The 18520-nt window shown below is 43.9% G+C and overlaps 1 protein-coding gene across 4 annotated transcripts in view; it reads left to right on the top strand.

The window, feature by feature from the left end:
• Positions 1–4036: 4036 nt before the first annotated feature.
• The window catches only part of depdc5 (DEP domain containing 5, GATOR1 subcomplex subunit), a 181595-nt gene continuing 167111 nt past the window's right edge, over positions 4037–18520 (top strand). For 2 of the 4 annotated variants that reach the window (XM_078553860.1, XM_078553859.1), the window contains exons 1-7: positions 4386–6063; positions 6408–6495; positions 8248–8294; positions 11510–11595; positions 13162–13245; positions 15498–15547; positions 17834–17903. In XM_078553860.1, the coding sequence (XP_078409986.1) occupies positions 5946–6063; positions 6408–6495; positions 8248–8294; positions 11510–11595; positions 13162–13245; positions 15498–15547; positions 17834–17903 (543 nt within the window). In that variant the 5' untranslated portion in view covers positions 4386–5945. Of the gene's footprint in view, positions 4167–4384; positions 6064–6407; positions 6496–8247; positions 8295–11509; positions 11596–13161; positions 13246–15497; positions 15548–17833; positions 17904–18520 lie in introns of those variants that run through there. The other 2 variants (XM_078553861.1, XM_078553863.1) reach the window with 2 other exon arrangements.

The raw sequence follows: 18520 nt of genomic DNA, 5'->3' as shown, positions 1-18520 counted from the left end.
TCGGGGTGTGGGTTCAAAACCCACTCCTGACATTCCTTTTTCAACCGCATAAATGCTCTCGCCAGCCTACATTTCCTGACAGGCTCTGATGAAATTTACGCCTGCCACATTTTACCACTTCAATGCAATTTACGCCTCAATACAAACACAAGGTACGCCTCCACAACCATGTCCATGACACACAAAACTTCACACGTAATATGCCTCATGCATCAAATCACACTTCTCCCACAATCATGACCCAAACTGCAAACACACCACTCTGAGGAAACTACATTTATTCCTAGCTCCTTGCTAGGCATTCCACATTGCATTCTAGGACTGCACCTTTCAATGGCATGGCGTACACTGCTGGTTCTCATAACCAGGCCAAATGTTTCAAAGAATAAAAACAAAAAACTACTGCAGATGCTGGAAATCCAAAACAAAAACAAAATTACCTGGAAAAACTCAGCAGGTCTGGCAGCATCGGCGGAGAAGAAAAGAGTTGACGTTTCGAGTCCTCACGACCCTTCAACAGAACTGAGTATTGTTAGGAGAGGGGTGAAATATAAGCTGGTTTAAGGTGGGGGGGAGAGAGAGAAGTTGAGGGGGGTGGGTGGTTGTAGGGACAAGCAAGCAGTGATAGGAGCAGTTAATCAAAAGATGTCACAAAGAATGCCACTTCTTCTACACAAAAACTGCTCACTTCAACTCCCTTACTTTGGCAAGTACTTGCAATGATACCAGTGACTTTAACATTTCAAGTCATCCCCTGATGAGAAGCACAGTGCTAACAGATTAGATGCCTTTGAAGGCTGAGCCTTTCAGGTGGTAATGTTCAGAGAAATGCTATTGACCAGGGGCACAGGGGCTGCAAATTCCCTTCGTTCAATTCCAATATTGGGAGCTGCTGCTCATTGTCTGGTGTTCAGCCGTCGCAGGTCCATCACATTAATGTCATGAAAAGAAAGGCATGTGAATGAGGTGAAATGTCCACTTTGAAGGATTATTCCCTTCTGCTGTGTTTTTTGAAGGACTTGTGTTCCAATGGCAACTGTGTTGCTTGCGTTTGGTGAAGGTGGAGGCAGAAATGTGTCTCAGAAAATGATGTTTGCTAAAAGGTGGTAAAATGGCTGTTGGTGTATAACGGCCGTGAGTCTTAGGGTTGTTTGTGGAGCAGGAAAGGGCTATTTTGGCACTGCCTGTTAAATCAAGCACGAGCAATTGATGGTAGTGCTTTGTCATTGCACAAGAGACAACGTTGTGCTCCAGTTCAGTTAGTGTACCGAATTTGCAGCACACATTGGCAATCCAGAGCAACTGCTCGTCAGGATGGCTGAGTGGTCTAAGGCAGTTGACTCAAGGAGTGTGATTTTTTGTCTTGCAAAGGCTTGGTGAATATTAGTCCCTTTATTGGGGTCTGCTTTCAAATCCCACTCTTGACATTCCCTTTTTCAACAGCACAAATGCTCTCGCCAGCCTCACATTTCCAGCCAGGCTCTTCTGCACTTTACGCCTGCCTCATTTTACCACTTCAACGCTATTTACACCTCAATACAAACACAAGGTACTCCTCCACAACCATGTCCATGACACACAAAACTTCACACAATAATATTAAGTTTGCATGCATACTTAATTTACAAAAAGGTTAACAAAATGAACGTGCTGTATTTCTCATGGAGAATAAGGAGATGGCAGTTTAATTATTTTGCATATGTTTTCACTGTGGATGATTCAAGTTACATTGCAGAAATACCTGTAAAATCAGGCATTGGACGGGAGGGTGCAACTTTTTTTACACACAACACTGCACACATACTATGCCTGTCTCACAGTTCATGCCTCCAGTCATACTTCTCTCATGAACCATTAACCAGACTACAAAAGCAGCATAATTAATCAAGTATAAGTTTTTTCCACCTCGCTGCCAGCATTGCATTTGCCTTCCTAATGACTTGATGTTGGCATCCTTCCATTTACGAAAAATGATGTACATGCTGCAAGTAATCTATTTAGGTGGGGATAACTTCAATTGGTGCACCTTTGCTGATCCTAGAGAGGTAGTGTGTGCTTGACGTGCTGCACACCAAGCTGCCAAGTGATGTTGTGGGTTGTTTTCGGCATTGGTGTGTTGCTAAACTTCTATAGCCACTGTTCGTCGTAGTATTGCAAGCCAGCCCACAGGAGGTACCTGCATGGTAACTGCTTGAGCTACTGCGGTCTTTTAGGGTTACTACAATCGTATGAAGGTGGAAGTTAGGGAACGCCTAAATGTGGCTTCCGCCATTCAGAGGGCTGGCAAATATTCCATCACACTCCTGGCTTTAGCCTTGTAGATGCTGAAGAGACTTTCCGGGGTCAAGAGCTGCCCTGCTCTTGAAACCACAGTAGTGATACGGCTAGCTCAGTTAAGCTTGTTGTCTGTGACCATGTTCAAGATGTTGATGGTGCTGGACTTGGCAACGATGGACCTATTGAAGTCAGGAAGAGAACAATAGGTTCTTTATTCTTCAAGACGGTCCTTACCTAGCACTTATGTGATGTTACCTGCCTGCTGTCAGCCCAAACCTGGTTGTTATCCATGTTCTGGTGTTAGCATTGCCAACTGTAATTCAATGCATTCCTGGAGCTTTCATCTCATGAGTTGCCCCACGTTCCAGCCATTAATCAGCTAACACATCCATCCTTGTGATGCACTGCCTCTCGGCCAATTGGAAAGCAAAAAGATTCTTTGCCCAATTGGATGTTGCTTGACTGTCAGCTAAACAGCAATTTTTCCCCATTTTCAATATTTTTATATTTGGTAAAGAGAAATGTTCAAAGAAATTTATTTTCACTACTATCTTTTTTAAATGTCTCTACAATTTGTCTCCACGATTGCACTCAACAGTGTCCTGAAGGTTGATCTTCAATTCCTGGAGACTCCAGGCTAATGCTGGAGAGTTAGCAATGCTGTTGCTTTTCATTGTCAAATATTATTTTAACCTAAACACTAGAATGATCAGCAAAAGTTCACTTCTGGCCTGTGGGGTAAAGATCAATGAAGATGGTGAGACCAAGTATGTTTTCTCCAAGGAACTGCTGCAGCAAGGTCCTGGGTATGTGATGATCGTGCTCTGCTAATGAAATCATTTGAAGGACAAAATAACAGAAATTGTTGGAAAGGAAAAGAAAATATTCTCTCAGTTCAGAAGGCTGAGAACTTGCAGATGTTGCACATGCTGAGATGACACAACCCTCATTCAGCTAACAGAGCCACAGCTCTGGGTAAAAATATCAGGGTCAACCCTTTTGAGAGAGGCTGGGGTTTTCAAATAAGGACTTTAATTAAGGCATTAAAAAACATGAAATAAAATTTGACTAGTGTTTTAGTCACATCTTATTTGGAATAGTAGTAATTTCGGTTACTGAGGAAAAATGGCAGATGATCATTTTTTTCAGAAAATAGTTTGAAAGATTTGTGACCAAAGAGAATATCATACTACAGCGTTGAGTGTTTGGGATCTTTCAATTCCATCTATGGTTCTGGTAGTGCTCTCACTTGTGTCAGAGGGTTGTGGGTTCAAGTCTCATTCCTGAGACTCTTTTGAATGCAATGCTGAAGGAGTGCTGCACAGTTGGAAGTGCCATCTTCCGGATGAAATATTACCTTGAGGTCTGAGTGCTGCTGTCAAGGTGGGACAGATCCAAACAACAGGGAAATCCTCCTGGTGCCTTGCCAAATCTCTCAGCTAACATCACTAAAGCAGATCATTTCTTATAGTGACGATATTTGAAAAATAGTCATTGGCTGTAAAACACATTGTCGTATTCTGAGGTTAAAGGTGTAGTATAAAGACAACTCTTTTTATATGTATATTCTACATATATATATACACATATAGATTTTGTAGATTGATATATGCATATTAAAATCAGTGGTTATGATGGATAGTTATGTGGCTGTGTGCAGACAGCAGCATTAATCGTTGCCATAGCCACATTCTGTTGTTGAGACAAACATTTCCCTCCGGACGCTATTCACTGTCACATCCACAGGCGCCGCCGAATAAATTTCCGGAGTGAAACACCAGCTGTGAGAAACCTTTCCGTTCCGGGATGATGAGGGTCTGAGGGTGTCACCATGAGAACCAACCGAGTTTATAAACTGTGGATCCACAAGAAGGGATTCGGGGGCAGCGGTGAGCCCGCGGGGAGGGGAGGCCGAGGCCCCGGGGGGAGGCGAGGCGAGGCGAGGCCGGGGCCCCGGGGGGGAGGCGAGGCGAGGCGAGGCGAGGCCGGGGCCCCGGGGGGGAGGCGAGGCCGGGGCCCCGGGGGGGAATGGGAAGGCCGGGGGCCGCTCCCCTCATGCTCTCTCCCGATCCGCCGGGGCCTGTGTGCATGTGTAAGCGGCTGGTCGCTGGCTCTGTAGCCGGGGCTGGGCCATTGCCGGGCGGGTGGTTGTGCAGATTCCTCTCCGGATCTCCCGCTGTTTCTCACCTCATTGACTGGCACAGAAACAGTTTCTATTTCATCCCGGAATGGACCCCTCCTCCCCCGCCCTCCCCCATTGTCCACTATTGACACCTGCACTCTGAGCTCTCACTTCTGCAATTCCCTCCCCAAACTCTTTGGCATCTTCCACTTGAAGACCCCCCGCAAAAACCCGCCCATCTCCTATCTTTGCTCAACTCTAATATCTTTTTTTAAGCTCTGTTCCCTTGAAATAATGTCTCTGTGAAATGTTTTGGGATTTTCTTTATACATTAAGTACCCTACACACAAATCCTAGGCCAAAGTGGCTTCAGGAAGTATCTGATACAGGGCAGCACCTTCACAATATTCTCAGGTTGGAAAGCCTGCAGTGAGGTGGCAGAATGTAATTTACACCGCTCTCCACTTATCCCAACTCGAGACAATACTGTCTCTTGCTGGGCTTATAGCTCTACGGCAGTCAATTGACACCCTACCCTTCAACTGGCTCTTTATGTGTGAGCCTGGACTGTGCTATTAGCAGTCTATTTGACTACGGGGAACCTCACAGTTCAGGCTTATCCTCTCCTCAGTCAATGTACTTTCTTTGGACTATGATTGAATGGGAAACCTCGATGGTTTAGTTTTTTCTCTTCAGTCTCTGAGCACATCTCTGTGCAATCACTAACACCGTCTATTTCCTGTATCATTGCACAATTCCATCCCTGCCTTAGCTCATCTGTTGCTGAAACCCTCATGCTTGCTGTTGTAATCTCTGGACTCGATTATTCCAAAGCACTCCCTGCCAGCCTCTCACGTTTAACCCTCCATAAACTTGAGGTCACCCAAAACTCTGCTGCCCATGTTCTAATTGGCACCAAGTCCTGTTCACCCATCACCCTTGTGCTCGCTGACAGTCTTGGCTCCTGGTTAAGCAATGCCTCAATTTTAAAGTTCTCATCTTTGATTTCAAATCCCTCTGTGGCCTCGCCCCTCCCCACTCTATGATCTTCTCCAGCCCTAAAACTCTCCAAGGTATCTGTGTGCCTCCAGTTCTGATCTCTTGAGCATTGCTGAACTGTTGGATGCAGAGCCTTCAGCTTCCAAGGACTTAAACACTGGAATTCCCTTTCTTCACCTCTCCACCTCCCTACATCTCTCTTTAAAATGCACCTTACTTACCTCTCTGACTCGGCATTTGGCCATCTGCCTTATTATCTCCTTACGTGATTCCATATAAAACTTTATTTGATAGTGCTCCTGTGAAGCATCTGGATGTGTTTTACTATCTTAAAGGTGCTAAGTAAGTACCTAAGTCCACCCACTCATGCTCGCTGTGGAACCTGGGAAATGAGCATGAAAGGGTCAATCGAAAGGGTGAAGTACAGTGGGACTCCTTATGTCCCGGGCTGCTTTGGTTACTGTGAAGGCCTGTTAGGCACCTTAGAAATACCCAGCAGATAGGTCTCTGGCAAACAAGTCCTCAACAGCAGAACAGGCGGAGGAAGATGTGCCATCTGGGATATCTCAAAGGCTGCTCCGGCGGACGAAGGCTGCAGCAGAACGAAACCTCCAGTTATCTTGGTTTCCTTGTTATTGGATCAAGATTTCATTCTGTCAAGATAGGTGTGGAAGCTGGTGTGCAATGGCTTCTCCAGATTAAAAGATGTCACTCACAGATGTCTTCCTTTCCGGGCACATCTCTCAAACCCTTCGGTGACCAGCAAATGGTGATGGGAGCAGGATTGTGTTGTCTGGAAGCTTTATAATAATATACGATCAGACATCCCACATGAGAACAAATACCCTATGTACCATTAAGTTTGCAGATCCTGAATAGGCCTCATCAGCCATCATGTACTCATGGAAGACAATCATCCTTGCTTGCGAAAGATAGCCAGTAATTATAATAATATAATAAAGTACAAGTTGTTGTTGTCTTCATACTTTGTGTTTCTTGTCTCCCTTAGACTACGAGCTGATGGTGAACCCCAAGGTCTTCCCTCAGGTGAAGCTTGGTGATATTGTGGAGATTGCACATATCAATGATGAGTATAGGTAAATTTGTTAGCACCATTTTCGTGATTTCTGCTTAATATGATGTATAGAACCTTTTCTGGGACATGCACGACCCAGGAAGTTTAATGTTTTAATGGAATGTATTTTTAAATTAATTTTTAGAGTTACAATATCTGCGTAAACCCACAAGAATTCTGTCGTCTTATGGTAGATGAGCAACTATGTCCCTGCATTTTTGTTTCGCTGGTAGTAATTTAGATTTATGTTGAAAATTTGGTGTGCGTGTGAAGGAATGCCAGAAGGATACATGGGTCCAGTGCACTGCTGATATTGACTTATGTACTTGTGTCACCTACTCTCAGCTGTGGCATTAGTACCAATGAGCAGGATTGAGATGGGAATGGCAGAAGATAAACTGTCTTGGGATGTGACTCTTCACTGAAGTGCAACAGAGGCAAGACAAGGAGTTGGGTCATCTGGTTGCCTCATTTGTAAAATGTAATCGGGGGTGGGAAAGACCTGAAGAGAGGAGGATAAAGTAACTTGAAAACGGGGGTGATGAGAAATATATAGGTATTCCTGCTCTATGAGCACCAGGACTGGCAAAATGTGGCTGATCTAGAGACAAGGTTATTCAGAATCAGCCTTAGTTTATTTTTCAGCAAAACTGGTGAAACTGCTAGAAACCTGAATTTTGTAATAGTATAGACAAAGGCTGCAGTGCTGTGCCTATATGCCACAGGTGAATTCAACACACAAACACTTGAAGGTTTATTAAAGTTTCAGTGAACCTCAACATCCCGGTGACCAACAGGGAGATTGCATTGGGGGTTTTGCCACAGAAGATACACACCTTACAGCTCCATCTTCCAGATGTCTGTCTGTCTTTGTCTTCCAACCTCACAACACATGGTCGTGCTTTTAAGCTTCGCTAAAAGGACATCTTTTCACCTACTCCATGACATTATCTCACAGTTTTACAGTGGGCGTTATTAGTTCAACATACTAGGTCTCCCAAAGGCTCATCTCTCTGTGAAAATGAGTGGTGGGCCTTTTATGTAAAAACACCCAAAGGCTGTTTCCTAACCAGGATAAAATTTCCTTTGACTATCTGTGTTTCAAACAGCTATCAGTGAAGTGACTGACACTTGGGGTTCAATGTTTCTTCTGATTTCGATTACTATGCTTTTTTTATACATAAAGGGAATGTAACTTGATTTTGAGAGGGAGATGGATTACAACGTCAACAGTGCCACAGAACAGGAGTAGACTATGGTGCAGATCCGAGACATGCCTCTATCACCAGAAAGAACAAACTCATAATTGAAAAGTCATTCACAAAGGTCACAAGTGTAATCTGTTGAAGATGTCCAAAGTGATAGGTTTCTCATAATCCCAATGTGTGAGGGATTCAGCGGGTGGTTTAAATCTCCTAAGATTCTCTCAGATGACCTAATGCGTTGACTGAGCTTCCCTCTGAGATTGCTGCCTTGTAATCACTCTTTAATGGCGTTTGCTGGCCAATATTTAACCCTCAGCCAATGTCACTGGCGCAGATGATCTGGTCAGTATCACATTGCTGCTCATGGGAGCTTGCTGTGCGCAAACTGGCTGCTGCGTTCCCTACATTATGACAGCGACTACACTACAAAAGCACTCCATTGGCTGTGAAGCACTTTAGGAAGGCACGAGGATGTGAAAGGTGCTATAAAAATGCATTTTTTTCCTTTCTCTTTCTTCTTTCCAGTACATGTAACGTGATAATTGTTATATTGTCTCTGTTATTCGCAGCCCTCTTCTTCTTCAGGTGAAGTCTTTGAAAGAAGACTTGCAGAAAGGTAATACTGTGAATTAGTTTGCATTGTGGCTGGGGGAGGTGGGGGAAAGAGTGAGACTTCGCAGTTTGTGAATGGTGTCTGTGTTAAACTGTATCTGGCCGATATGTAGCATCAACATAACTGGGAGTGAGATGTTCTCTAATCTATAATGATCAATGAATGGACAATATGAAGTTTTTTTTCTTTATTCTTTCATGAGATGTGGGCGTTGCTGGCAAAGTGAGCGTTTATTGCCCATACCTAATTGCCCTTGAACTAAGTGTCTTGCTAGGCCATTTCAGAGGGCAGTTAAGATGCACCTTTCTGCATTACTGTGGGTCTGGACTCACATGTAGGCCAGACCAGGTAAGGATGGCAGACTTCCTTAATGAACCAGATGGGTTTTTAGGACAATCGATAATGGTTTCTTGCTTTCAATTCCAGGTTTATTAATTGAACTTAAATTCCACCATCTGCTGTGATGAGATTCAAACCCATGCCCACAGAGAATCCACCTGGGACTCTGGATTATTAGTCCAGTGACATGACCACTACGCCACCGCGTTTCCCCAAAGTCTGTTTTTTTTAATCCTTTCACAGCACGTGGGCATCGCTGGCTAGGCCAGCATTTTTATTGCCCATTCCTAATTGCCCTTGAGAAGGTGGTGGTGAGCTGCCTTCTTGAACTGCTGCAGTCCACGTGGAGTGGGTACACCCACAGTGCTGTTAGGGAGTTCCAGGATTTTGACCCAGCGGCAGTGAAGGAATGGCGATATATTTCTAAGTCAGGATGGTGCATGGCTTAAAGGGGAACTTGCAAGTGGTGGTGTTCCCATGTATCTGCTGCCCTTGTCCTACTTGGTAGTGGTTGTGGGTTTGGAAGGTGCTGTCGAAGGTGAATTCCTGCAGTGCATCTTGTAGATGGTACACACTGCTGCCAGTGTGCGTCGGGGGTGCAGGGAGTGGATGTTGGAGATGATTGAGTTGAGCTTGTATCAACTCCTAACAGATAGAATAAAGCCTTTCTCAGTTCTGGGTAATCTCAAAATAGCCTTCAGCACAAAGCTACTCTTAATTTAGCAGATTTGGGTTCCAGAGAAAGATGATGTGGGAAAGAGGGACATCACCCAAAATGCTGTGTCTGAAGGAGGCAAGCATTGGTTTGAAACATTATAGAAGGAAAGCCTTATATTTTACAGTGTGTCTTACCAATGAAAAGAGGAGCGACTAGTTTTGGTGGTGTTGGCTGAAGGAGAAATGTTAGCCAAGACATGGGGAGAGCTCACTGCTCGCCTTCAAATACCATGGGATCTCTAATCTTAAAGCAGAAGCAAAACACGATGGCTGCTAGTTATCTGAAATAAAAACAGAAAATGCTGGAAGCACTCAGCAGAATTTATGGAGATAGCCTCATAAATGCTTCAAGGTGGGCATTCCTGGAGGAGAAGTAGCACTGATTTAGACAATTGGATAAAAGCAAAATACTGCAGATGGTGGAAATCTGAAATTAAAACAAAAAGTGCTGGAGGCGCTGATTTCTATTTCTATCTGCACAGATGCTGCCTGACTTGCTGAGTGTTTCCAGCATTTTCTGTTGCTATTTAAAATTATAACTTTGGTTTTATTTAGCCTTCTGTTGGGGCCCTCGGGAATGTTACACCACAGAAGGTGCCACGTCTAATTAATCCCTCTTGCCCCACTCCAAGGTACAGGACAAACAAAACCCAAGAGCTGAAATGACCCTTATGCTTCTGACAGAATCACAGAATTATTACAGCGCAGAAGGAGGCCATTCAGCACCAGCTCTCTCAATGAGCAATTCATTAATGCCATTCTCCTGCCTTCTCGCCATAGCCCTGCACATTCTTTCTTTCGCAATAACAGTCCAATTCCCTTTAGAATGCTTCGATTGAACCTGGCCCCAACACGTTCTCAGACATTACATTCCAGATCTTAACCACTTGCTGTGTGAAACAGTTTTCTCTCATATCGATTTTTCTTCCTTTGTCAATTACTTTAAACCTGTTGCACTCTCGTTCTGGATCCTTTCATTTATGGGAACATTTTCTCCCTATCTACTCTGTCCAGACCCCTCATAATTTTGGATGCCTCTATCAAATCTCCTCTCAGCCTTCTTTTCTCCAAGGAAAACCATCCTAACTTCTCCAATCCATCTTCTTAACTGAAGTTCCTCTTCCTTGAAACCATTCTTGTGAATCTTTTCTGCAACCTCTCTAATGTATTCACATCCTTCTGAAAGTGCAGTGCCCAGAACTGGATGCAATACTCCAACTGAGGCCAAACAAGTGTCATATACAACATAACCTTCTTGCTCTTGTGCCTCTATGCATCTATTAGTAAAACCTAGGATACTATCTGCTTTATTAACCGCACCCACCGCCTGTCCTGGCCCGGGATGCTTACCAGGGTGTAGATGTACTCCAAACTCAGGCCCTGCCCCATTGAATCTGGAGCGTAGGAGGCCCAGAGGAAAGACTGCCTCACTGCCTTGAGTACATTCAGTAAATCTATTCTCTTTGCTACTTGTGCTCTCCAAATCTGTATGCAACTAAACTCTCCTATCACTACATTTTGATCTTGATCTGTTGAGTTCCTCACAGTCAGGAGGTCTGTGTTTACTGATGATATTTTGGATCCTGCCCTGTTGCTTAGTTTTATTTGTCCTGATTATGTTGTCTGATCCCGCCCTTTGACCATGTCTCTTTATTAATCTTGCTCTTTTTCTCATTTTCCCTATCCTTTTTGAAGTTCCTGTATCCTGGTGTATTCAGTTCCCTATCTTGCTCAGGCTTCAGCCAGATTCCCGAAATTGCACTCCGCTAAGCTATTCAAACCTTTCTCCTCCCACCCCATGCTGTTTTGAAGTTTTTCCCAGCCCCGGCCTTATGAGCTGCAATTCTTCTCCCAGTTCCCTTTCTCTCCTCTCTGTGTGGACATTGATATTGGTTTGATTTACGTGTCTCCCCACACCCCCAGCCTGCCTCTGACCTCACCTTGCTGCCCAAGGAATCTAAAATTCTTAAAGGAATGTATCAGCTGTGAAGAGATTTGGGACTATGTTGCTGAAGAACCCATGTTTATATTAAAAATATATGTGCATCAGCTTTCTATTATTCAAATAATTTCTAATCAATGTATGTGAGGGAAAAAATCCTTTTGAGGCCCATTGTTAAATAAATTTAATTGCATGTTTTGCCCTTTGTTGTTTGTCTCAGAAACTATTAGTGTGGACCAGACTGTGGCCCAGGTGTTTAAGCTCCGAGCTTACCAAGATGTCTATGTTAATATTGTGGATCCCAAGGTAAGTGGCGTGTTTTGTTTTTATTTCCCCCACCCCATTCCCTGGGCCCTGTACATTGTTATCTGGCATGCTTAAGCAGCTAATTATGCCCTTTCTCCAGGGTTTCTGCCGAAGTTACAGTGGAAGATTCGGAAAACTGGGCAGAAATTCTCCCTGCTTGTGATTATATCTAAACAGCACAGGGAATACTACTTCCAGCTTTTCTTGCAGTTCTCTGGATGAATCAGGCATGCCTTCTCTTCTTAAATAATAACAAAATGCTGGGAAAATCTCAGCAGCCTTGGCAGCATCTGTGGAGAGAGAAACAGAGTTAACGTTTCAAGTCCAATATGACTCTTTCCGAAGAAGAGCACACTGAGGATTATTTAGCAAATGTCCAATCGCCAAATCACATCTAATGTTGGACGTTGTGTTTTGAGTTTTGCAAGCATGGGCTGGTTGGGTACAGTCTGTACCTTGCCCATTGTGAACAGCAGCTGGGACATGCTGTTTGATATGATTCACCAGTCTTTGGAACGTACAACCTACATACCTGGATTCACACTGGCACTGAAATTCATACACCACATTACTCACTTGTGTGAAAGGCAGAACTTTTTTTGGCTTGACAGCAGCATCCTGTTAATGCCGAATACCACTTGTGTTGCTACTGCATAGTAGCAGTTTGAAACAGCCAGCTTCGCCTAGCTTCAGTGCCAGTGTGATGCTAGGTTCGTAGGCCGTACGTCCCAAAGACTGGTGGATCGTATCAAACAGCGTGTCCTAGCCGCTGTTCGTAACGGATAAGGTACAGACTGTACCCAACCAGCCCGTGCTTGTAAAACTCAAAACACAGTGTCCAATGTTGGATGTGATTCTGCAATCAGGCAACACTTTCTAAATAAACTTCAGTGTGCTAAGAATTATGCTTGACAATCAATTTAAGACTGTCAGTCAGGCTCGCAGTGTGGTATGTGTGTGTACTGAAAGCTACATATATTAATACCCAGGGCCCTGTTCTTTGCAGACAGAAAAAACATGTACACACATTGTGCCTGTTTGAGTTGAACAAAATAAGTGACAACCATTCGCTGATTCATTCCTCAGGGCAATACCTTGACCAATCAGGGCCAAGCTAACTGGTTTAAATTTCAAACATTGCTTGGTAGTTAACTGTGAGTCATCATCACTGGTGTATTCTCCATGGCAACACCTCTGCCAATCAGAGTCCACTTGCCTGTCAATCAGGGTCTACTTGCTGACCAATCAGCACTCTCTCCTCATACAGTATTATTTGTTGTTTTCCCCTCTACTGGTATTCTTGAGAAGTGTCCTGATGATTGCAAGATAAAAGCTTCGACATTTCTCTTTTTTTCAGCAATGCCGAAAGTACCTAATTAAACGACGCTCTTCATCTGTATATCTTAACAATATAATTAACATACAATTCATATGTATGACCAGGTTTCACTGGATTTAGATAAATTCTATTTCTGTCATCACCAGTTTTTGGAAATGAGGTGCTTATTTTCAAATGTGCCCTAGCTATAAATATTCACCTGTGCTCTCTGTCTGAATATACAAAAGGATGTTAGCCTCGATCTGGTGGAGCTAACCTTCAAGGACCAATACATTGGGCGCAGCGACATGTGGCGGTTAAAGAAGAACCTGGTAAGTTGTAGATCATTTCATTACACTTCATTGGGGCCCCAAACTGCTCTTGGGTTACTATTTATGTGGGATAATCACATCGTCTCTTAAACGTCTGTCCACCTGTTCCAAATGTTACGGACAGGAGGGGGTTTAAATTAGAACAGCCCTGATTTCTCCTCTCACTACCTGTCTGTAAGAAGAAAGGTGTTTTTTGATTTCTGAGTTCCCCCTTTATAAGTGGTGATGTATTTTCCCCAACCCTTCAGTTTTGGCATAATCCAATCCTCTATTAATAACCCCACTGCAAACTCGAGACAAGGTAAAATAAGAGGGGTAATTTATTTTACAAACACACAAAACACAGCAAGGGGTTTCACAATGTCTGCCCCTTTTGCATTCATACAACAGAGGGATAAGGGAAAGAAAGGGGTTCAGGGCAAAGACCATGATAAAAATAAGAATTATGGTTTCACGTGAGTCCAGAGTCCAGAATCAGTAAACCCAATGGCGCATTCCTCCAGGGGTTAGCAGGCTGAAACTGTTGCAGGGTGATCCGCTTCTCCAGAAGCAGTGAATTCCATGATGGAAGAAGGCACATGGAAATGAATTAGTCTTCTAGGCACAGATACAGAAGTTCAGCAGTTCTAGTAGCACACAGTATAGATGAGGTCTGGGCAACTTACAACCTGGGCAGAGATTTTTGTTGCTCCTGTTAAGTGGTAAATGGTAGACTGACGCAAGTTGCTAGCCTGGAGCCCTGGTTCTCTCCTGAGGTTAAACAGCGACTGACGATAAAACCCAAAAGTTGTTTAATTAAAGCAATTCAAACAGCTCAAGCCTTGGTCATGTGACACGGTGGTTTCAGATCAAGCTATTCAACTAATGACACCTCTTATTAAAACCCATTGTGTTTTGAGCAGGTAACTAAAACCATTAGCACAATGTTGGAGATGTGGAGTCACAAGTAGCTCTGCCTTTATCCATAGCTGGCTGGTGCAGATACCTTGTCTACTGCCCTTTGTGTAGGCTTGGCTGGAATGTTTATGCAATGCAAAGAGTGTTACCTTCCAGGGGTTTGATGTGTTCACCTTTGTCCGTTTTTAAACTGCTCAGAAACTTCCAGATCTATCATCATGTGGTCAGCGGTGGCCATTTTATCAGTCCAGCCGTTTGTCCATTTTAAAAAACAGAAGTTAACCAAGAGAATATGGAAGAGAAATAAATTTCTTTTAGATTTTTGTTCCTTCTTTGTGCCGTCTCGGCAGAACACGAGTATAATAGGAAGTGAACTAGTCCATTCTGTCCCTCAAACCTGTTCCACATTTCAGTTAGATCTCGGCTGACCTCTATCTTGACTCCAAGATACCTGCCTTGGCCTTGTCGCCTTTCATATCATTTTACAACAAAAGTCTATCAATCTCAGTTTAGAAATTTTCAATTTACCCGGCCCACGCACTCCTCAAGCCTCAGCAGTTTTTTGAGGGGAGACACTTCCAGATTTTCATTATTGCCTGTGTGAAGAAGTGTTTTCTCGCATCATCCCTGGAATGTCTACCTCTAATGTTATAGTTCTGCCCCTTGTCTGGACAGTATCTGTGGGGTGAGTTCTACGGCTCCCTGACAGCATATTTGAAGGTGGCAGTTGGTGTGGGGGGTGGGGTGTGGTGTCACGTAAAGTAAAGCGTGTGGCCAGCCCACTGTCTCCCTGCCCACTCCCCAGCTGAACTCCATAATACAATGGGTAGGAGAGGGCAAAAGGAAAGTGGCCACCCTGCTCCTTTCCCAACTCCGGGTAAAAAGTAGGAAGGAAGTGGTAGGGGGTTACCTCCTTTGTGAGGAGGAGTGGGTCCCCTCTGCCTGCCGGGAGCACCTGCCCAAGATGGTACCCCCTCTTTGTGCCTCCCCACCCCCACCCCTGCACCCAGCCTCTCAAACCCAAACCCCCCCCATCCAACGGAGCCAATATGATGTTCCTCAGGTGAATTCCTGTGGCTGTAGGACAAGGCCATTTTGGCAATATCTATGGATTGAGGAGCAGCTACTGTTGCCTGCACTCGTACAGGCTACTTGTAAATGGCGCATGAGTATGATGCTCATGCACATGTTCCACACTGCAGTTGACCCTGGAAGAGTGGTTTGGAAGCAGTGTTCCATCATGACAATCTCCAACCAATTGTAATAAACTTTGGAGATGGGATCAGGTGATGAATGTTTATAAAGCAGAACACTTGTCACCTCCGATTTTGTAAGATTTTGTCTATCTCTTCCAGGTTAACACCTGTGCTTACGTTACACAGAAGGTGGAATTTGCTGGAATAAGGTCAGATTTGTAACTCTGTTCCATTTCCAACCTAGGAAATAGATCCGGTGTCGGTATGACATTATCGGTTGTTGGGATATTGTTTTGCCCTCCATTTTGCACCTCCCCCATGCCCCCAAAATAAATACTGCTGGGCTCCTGACGTTGACTCGAGCAATGTGGGGAAGTGTTGAAGTGGTCATCGTCAAGGGTCATCACTCATCAACTGCCCCATGCCACCTTGCAGCCAGCTCCTGTTAGCATTGGTACAATCTCAGAGGCAGGTAAGCTGCCATTGCAATTTGGGAAGAGCAAGCAAGGAAATTGATGCTAAACTTTTGTGATTCACTAGTTAGACCTTAGCTGGAATATGGTGCTCATTTCTGGGCAGCACAGTTTAGGAAAGATGTCAAGGCCTTTGCGATGGTGTAGAAGAGATTTACTAAAATGATACTAGGGTTGAGAGACTTCAGTTATGTTGAGAGACAGGAGAAGCTGGGGTTGTTCTCCTTCGAGCAGGGATGGTTATGAAGAGATTCAAGAGAGGTGTTAAAAATGATGATGGGTTTTGAAAGAGTAAATAAGGAAGCTTTGTTTCTGTAGCAGAAGGGTCAGAGGACAGATTTATAGTTTATTAGTAAAAGAAGCAGAGGGGAAATGAGATTCTGTATGCAACAACAGCTTATATAGCACCTTTTAACATAATAAAACATCCTAATGTGCTTCACAGGAACATTATAAACCAAAATTTGACATCAAATCACATAAGTAGATATTAGGGCACATGACCAAAAGCTTGGTTGTCGGTTTCATGAAGCATCCTAAAGGAGGAAAGAGAGATAGATGTTTGGGGAGGAAATTCCAGAGCTTACGGCCAAGGCAGCTGAAGGCACAGACACCATTGGCGGAGGGATTGAAATCGGAGATGCTCAAGAATTAGAGGGGCGCAAATATCTCGGAGAGTTGTATAGCTGGAGTAGATTACAGAGATAGAGAGGAGGGAGGCTGTGGAGAGATTTAAAAACAAGTATGAGAATTTTAAAATCGATGCATTGCTTAATTGGGAGCCAGTGTAAGTCATTGAGCACAGGGATAATGAATGAATGGGACAGTACACATTAAGGCACAGGCTGCAGAGTTTTGTATGATGTCAAGCTGACAGAGAATAAGATTTGGGAGGTGGTTCAGGAATGCATTGGAATAGTCAAGGAAAGAGGTAACAAAGACTTGGATGAGGATTTTGAGAGCAGATCAGCTGTGATTGGGCAGAGCTGGGTAAAGTAATGGAGGTGGAAATAGATGATCTAAGTGATGGTACAGATATGAGGTCAGAAGCTCATCTCTGGGTTAACTATGACACCAAGGTCATGAACAATCTAATCCAACCTCATGCAGTTGCCAGGAAGAGCAATGGTGTCAGTGGCTAGACAATGACGTTTTTGGCAGGACTGAAGGCAAGGTATTTGCAATGTTTAATTGGAGGAAATTTGTGCTCATCCAGTACTGGATGTTGGACAAGCAGGCTGATAATTTAGGGACGGTGGTGGCATCAAGAGGGTTATGATTAGGTCGAGCTGGGTACTGTCAGCGTACATGTAAAACCAGGTGTGCTTTCAGCAGATGATGTCATTGAGGGGCAGCATGTAATTGAGAAATAGTTGGGGGGGTGCATGGGGAGGAGGGCGAGGAAAGATCTTTGGGGACACTGGAAACAATGGTGCGGGAACAGAACGTACGAACACTCGGATTAGGAGCAGGAGTAGGCCATTCGGCCCCTCGAGCTTGTTCCGCCGTTCAATAAGATCATGGCTGATCTATAGGAAGACAAACCATTGTAGGTGATTCGCTGACAGCAAGTTCTTTTGATCTGAAGTGCATTGCCTGAAAGGGTAGCGAAAGCAGATTCAATTTTAACATTCGAAAGAGAATTCGGTAAATATTTTAAGGGGAAAGAAAAACACAGGGCTACAGGAAAAGAGCAGGGGAGCATGATTAATTGATAGCTCTATCATAGGCACAATTGGATTGAATGGCCTCCAATCAGTCGTGCTGCTGTGTTCCATGACCAGAATATTATGTGAGAATGGAAAAAGATGATGTTGGATTGTGTCCTCGGCGAAGAAAAATATTGAGTTGTGAATTTACAGGATTATATTTGAGAAATGTCTGCACTCTGTTTGCCTTTAATTGAATCCTGGCCGAGAGCATTCACTGTTTCTCTTTTGTTGCGGATTCTCTCGGGACTCTATACACAAGATTTCTGCTTTACCGATTAAAATGCAAGTGATGTTTGTTTATTGCTTTCAGAGCACAAGCAAGTGAACTTTGGGTCAAAGGTGAAAAGGTTACCTGTGGATACATAAGTGAAGAAACCAGGGTAAGAATTTATCTGTGGCTGTGTTACATTACCCTTCCTATGGGCTCTGCACTCTTTTGTAGAAGCACCCATCATTTCGCAAATTTTAAAATTCAATCTTGGGATGTGGGCATCACTGGCAAGGCTAGCTGTCCTGAGAAAGTGGTGGTGGGCTGCCTTCTTAGTGGTTTGAGGTTTGTTACAACTGAGTGGCTTACTTGGCAACATAGATGGCAGTTAAGAGTCAACCGCGGTGATGTGAGTCAGGAGTCACATATAGGCCAGATTGGGCCTGGACTTTGGATTTCCTACCTGAAAGTCACATGGAAAAATGTGGATTAATTAAGGAAAGTCAGCACAGATTTGTTAAGGGTAAATTGTGTTGAACTACTTTGCTGGCGTTTTTTGATGAGGTAACAGTGAGGGGTGATAAGGGTAATGCTGTTGATTTAATGTACATGGACTTCTAAAAGGCATTCAATAAAGCACCACATAACAGGCTTACCAGCAAAGTTAGAGCTCATGGAATTAATCAGACAGTAGCAACATGAATACAAATTGGCTGGGTGACAGGAAACAGAGTAGTGGTGATAGTTGTTTATGGACCAGAGGAAGGTTTATTATGGCTCCCCAGGGGT

The sequence above is a fragment of the Cetorhinus maximus genome, chromosome 12 (assembly GCF_964194155.1).
Source record: "Cetorhinus maximus chromosome 12, sCetMax3.hap1.1, whole genome shotgun sequence".
NCBI lineage: Eukaryota > Metazoa > Chordata > Chondrichthyes > Lamniformes > Cetorhinidae > Cetorhinus > Cetorhinus maximus.
The sequence above is the reverse complement of the archived record's forward strand: the minus strand, read 5'-3'. Positions and strand labels throughout refer to the sequence as shown.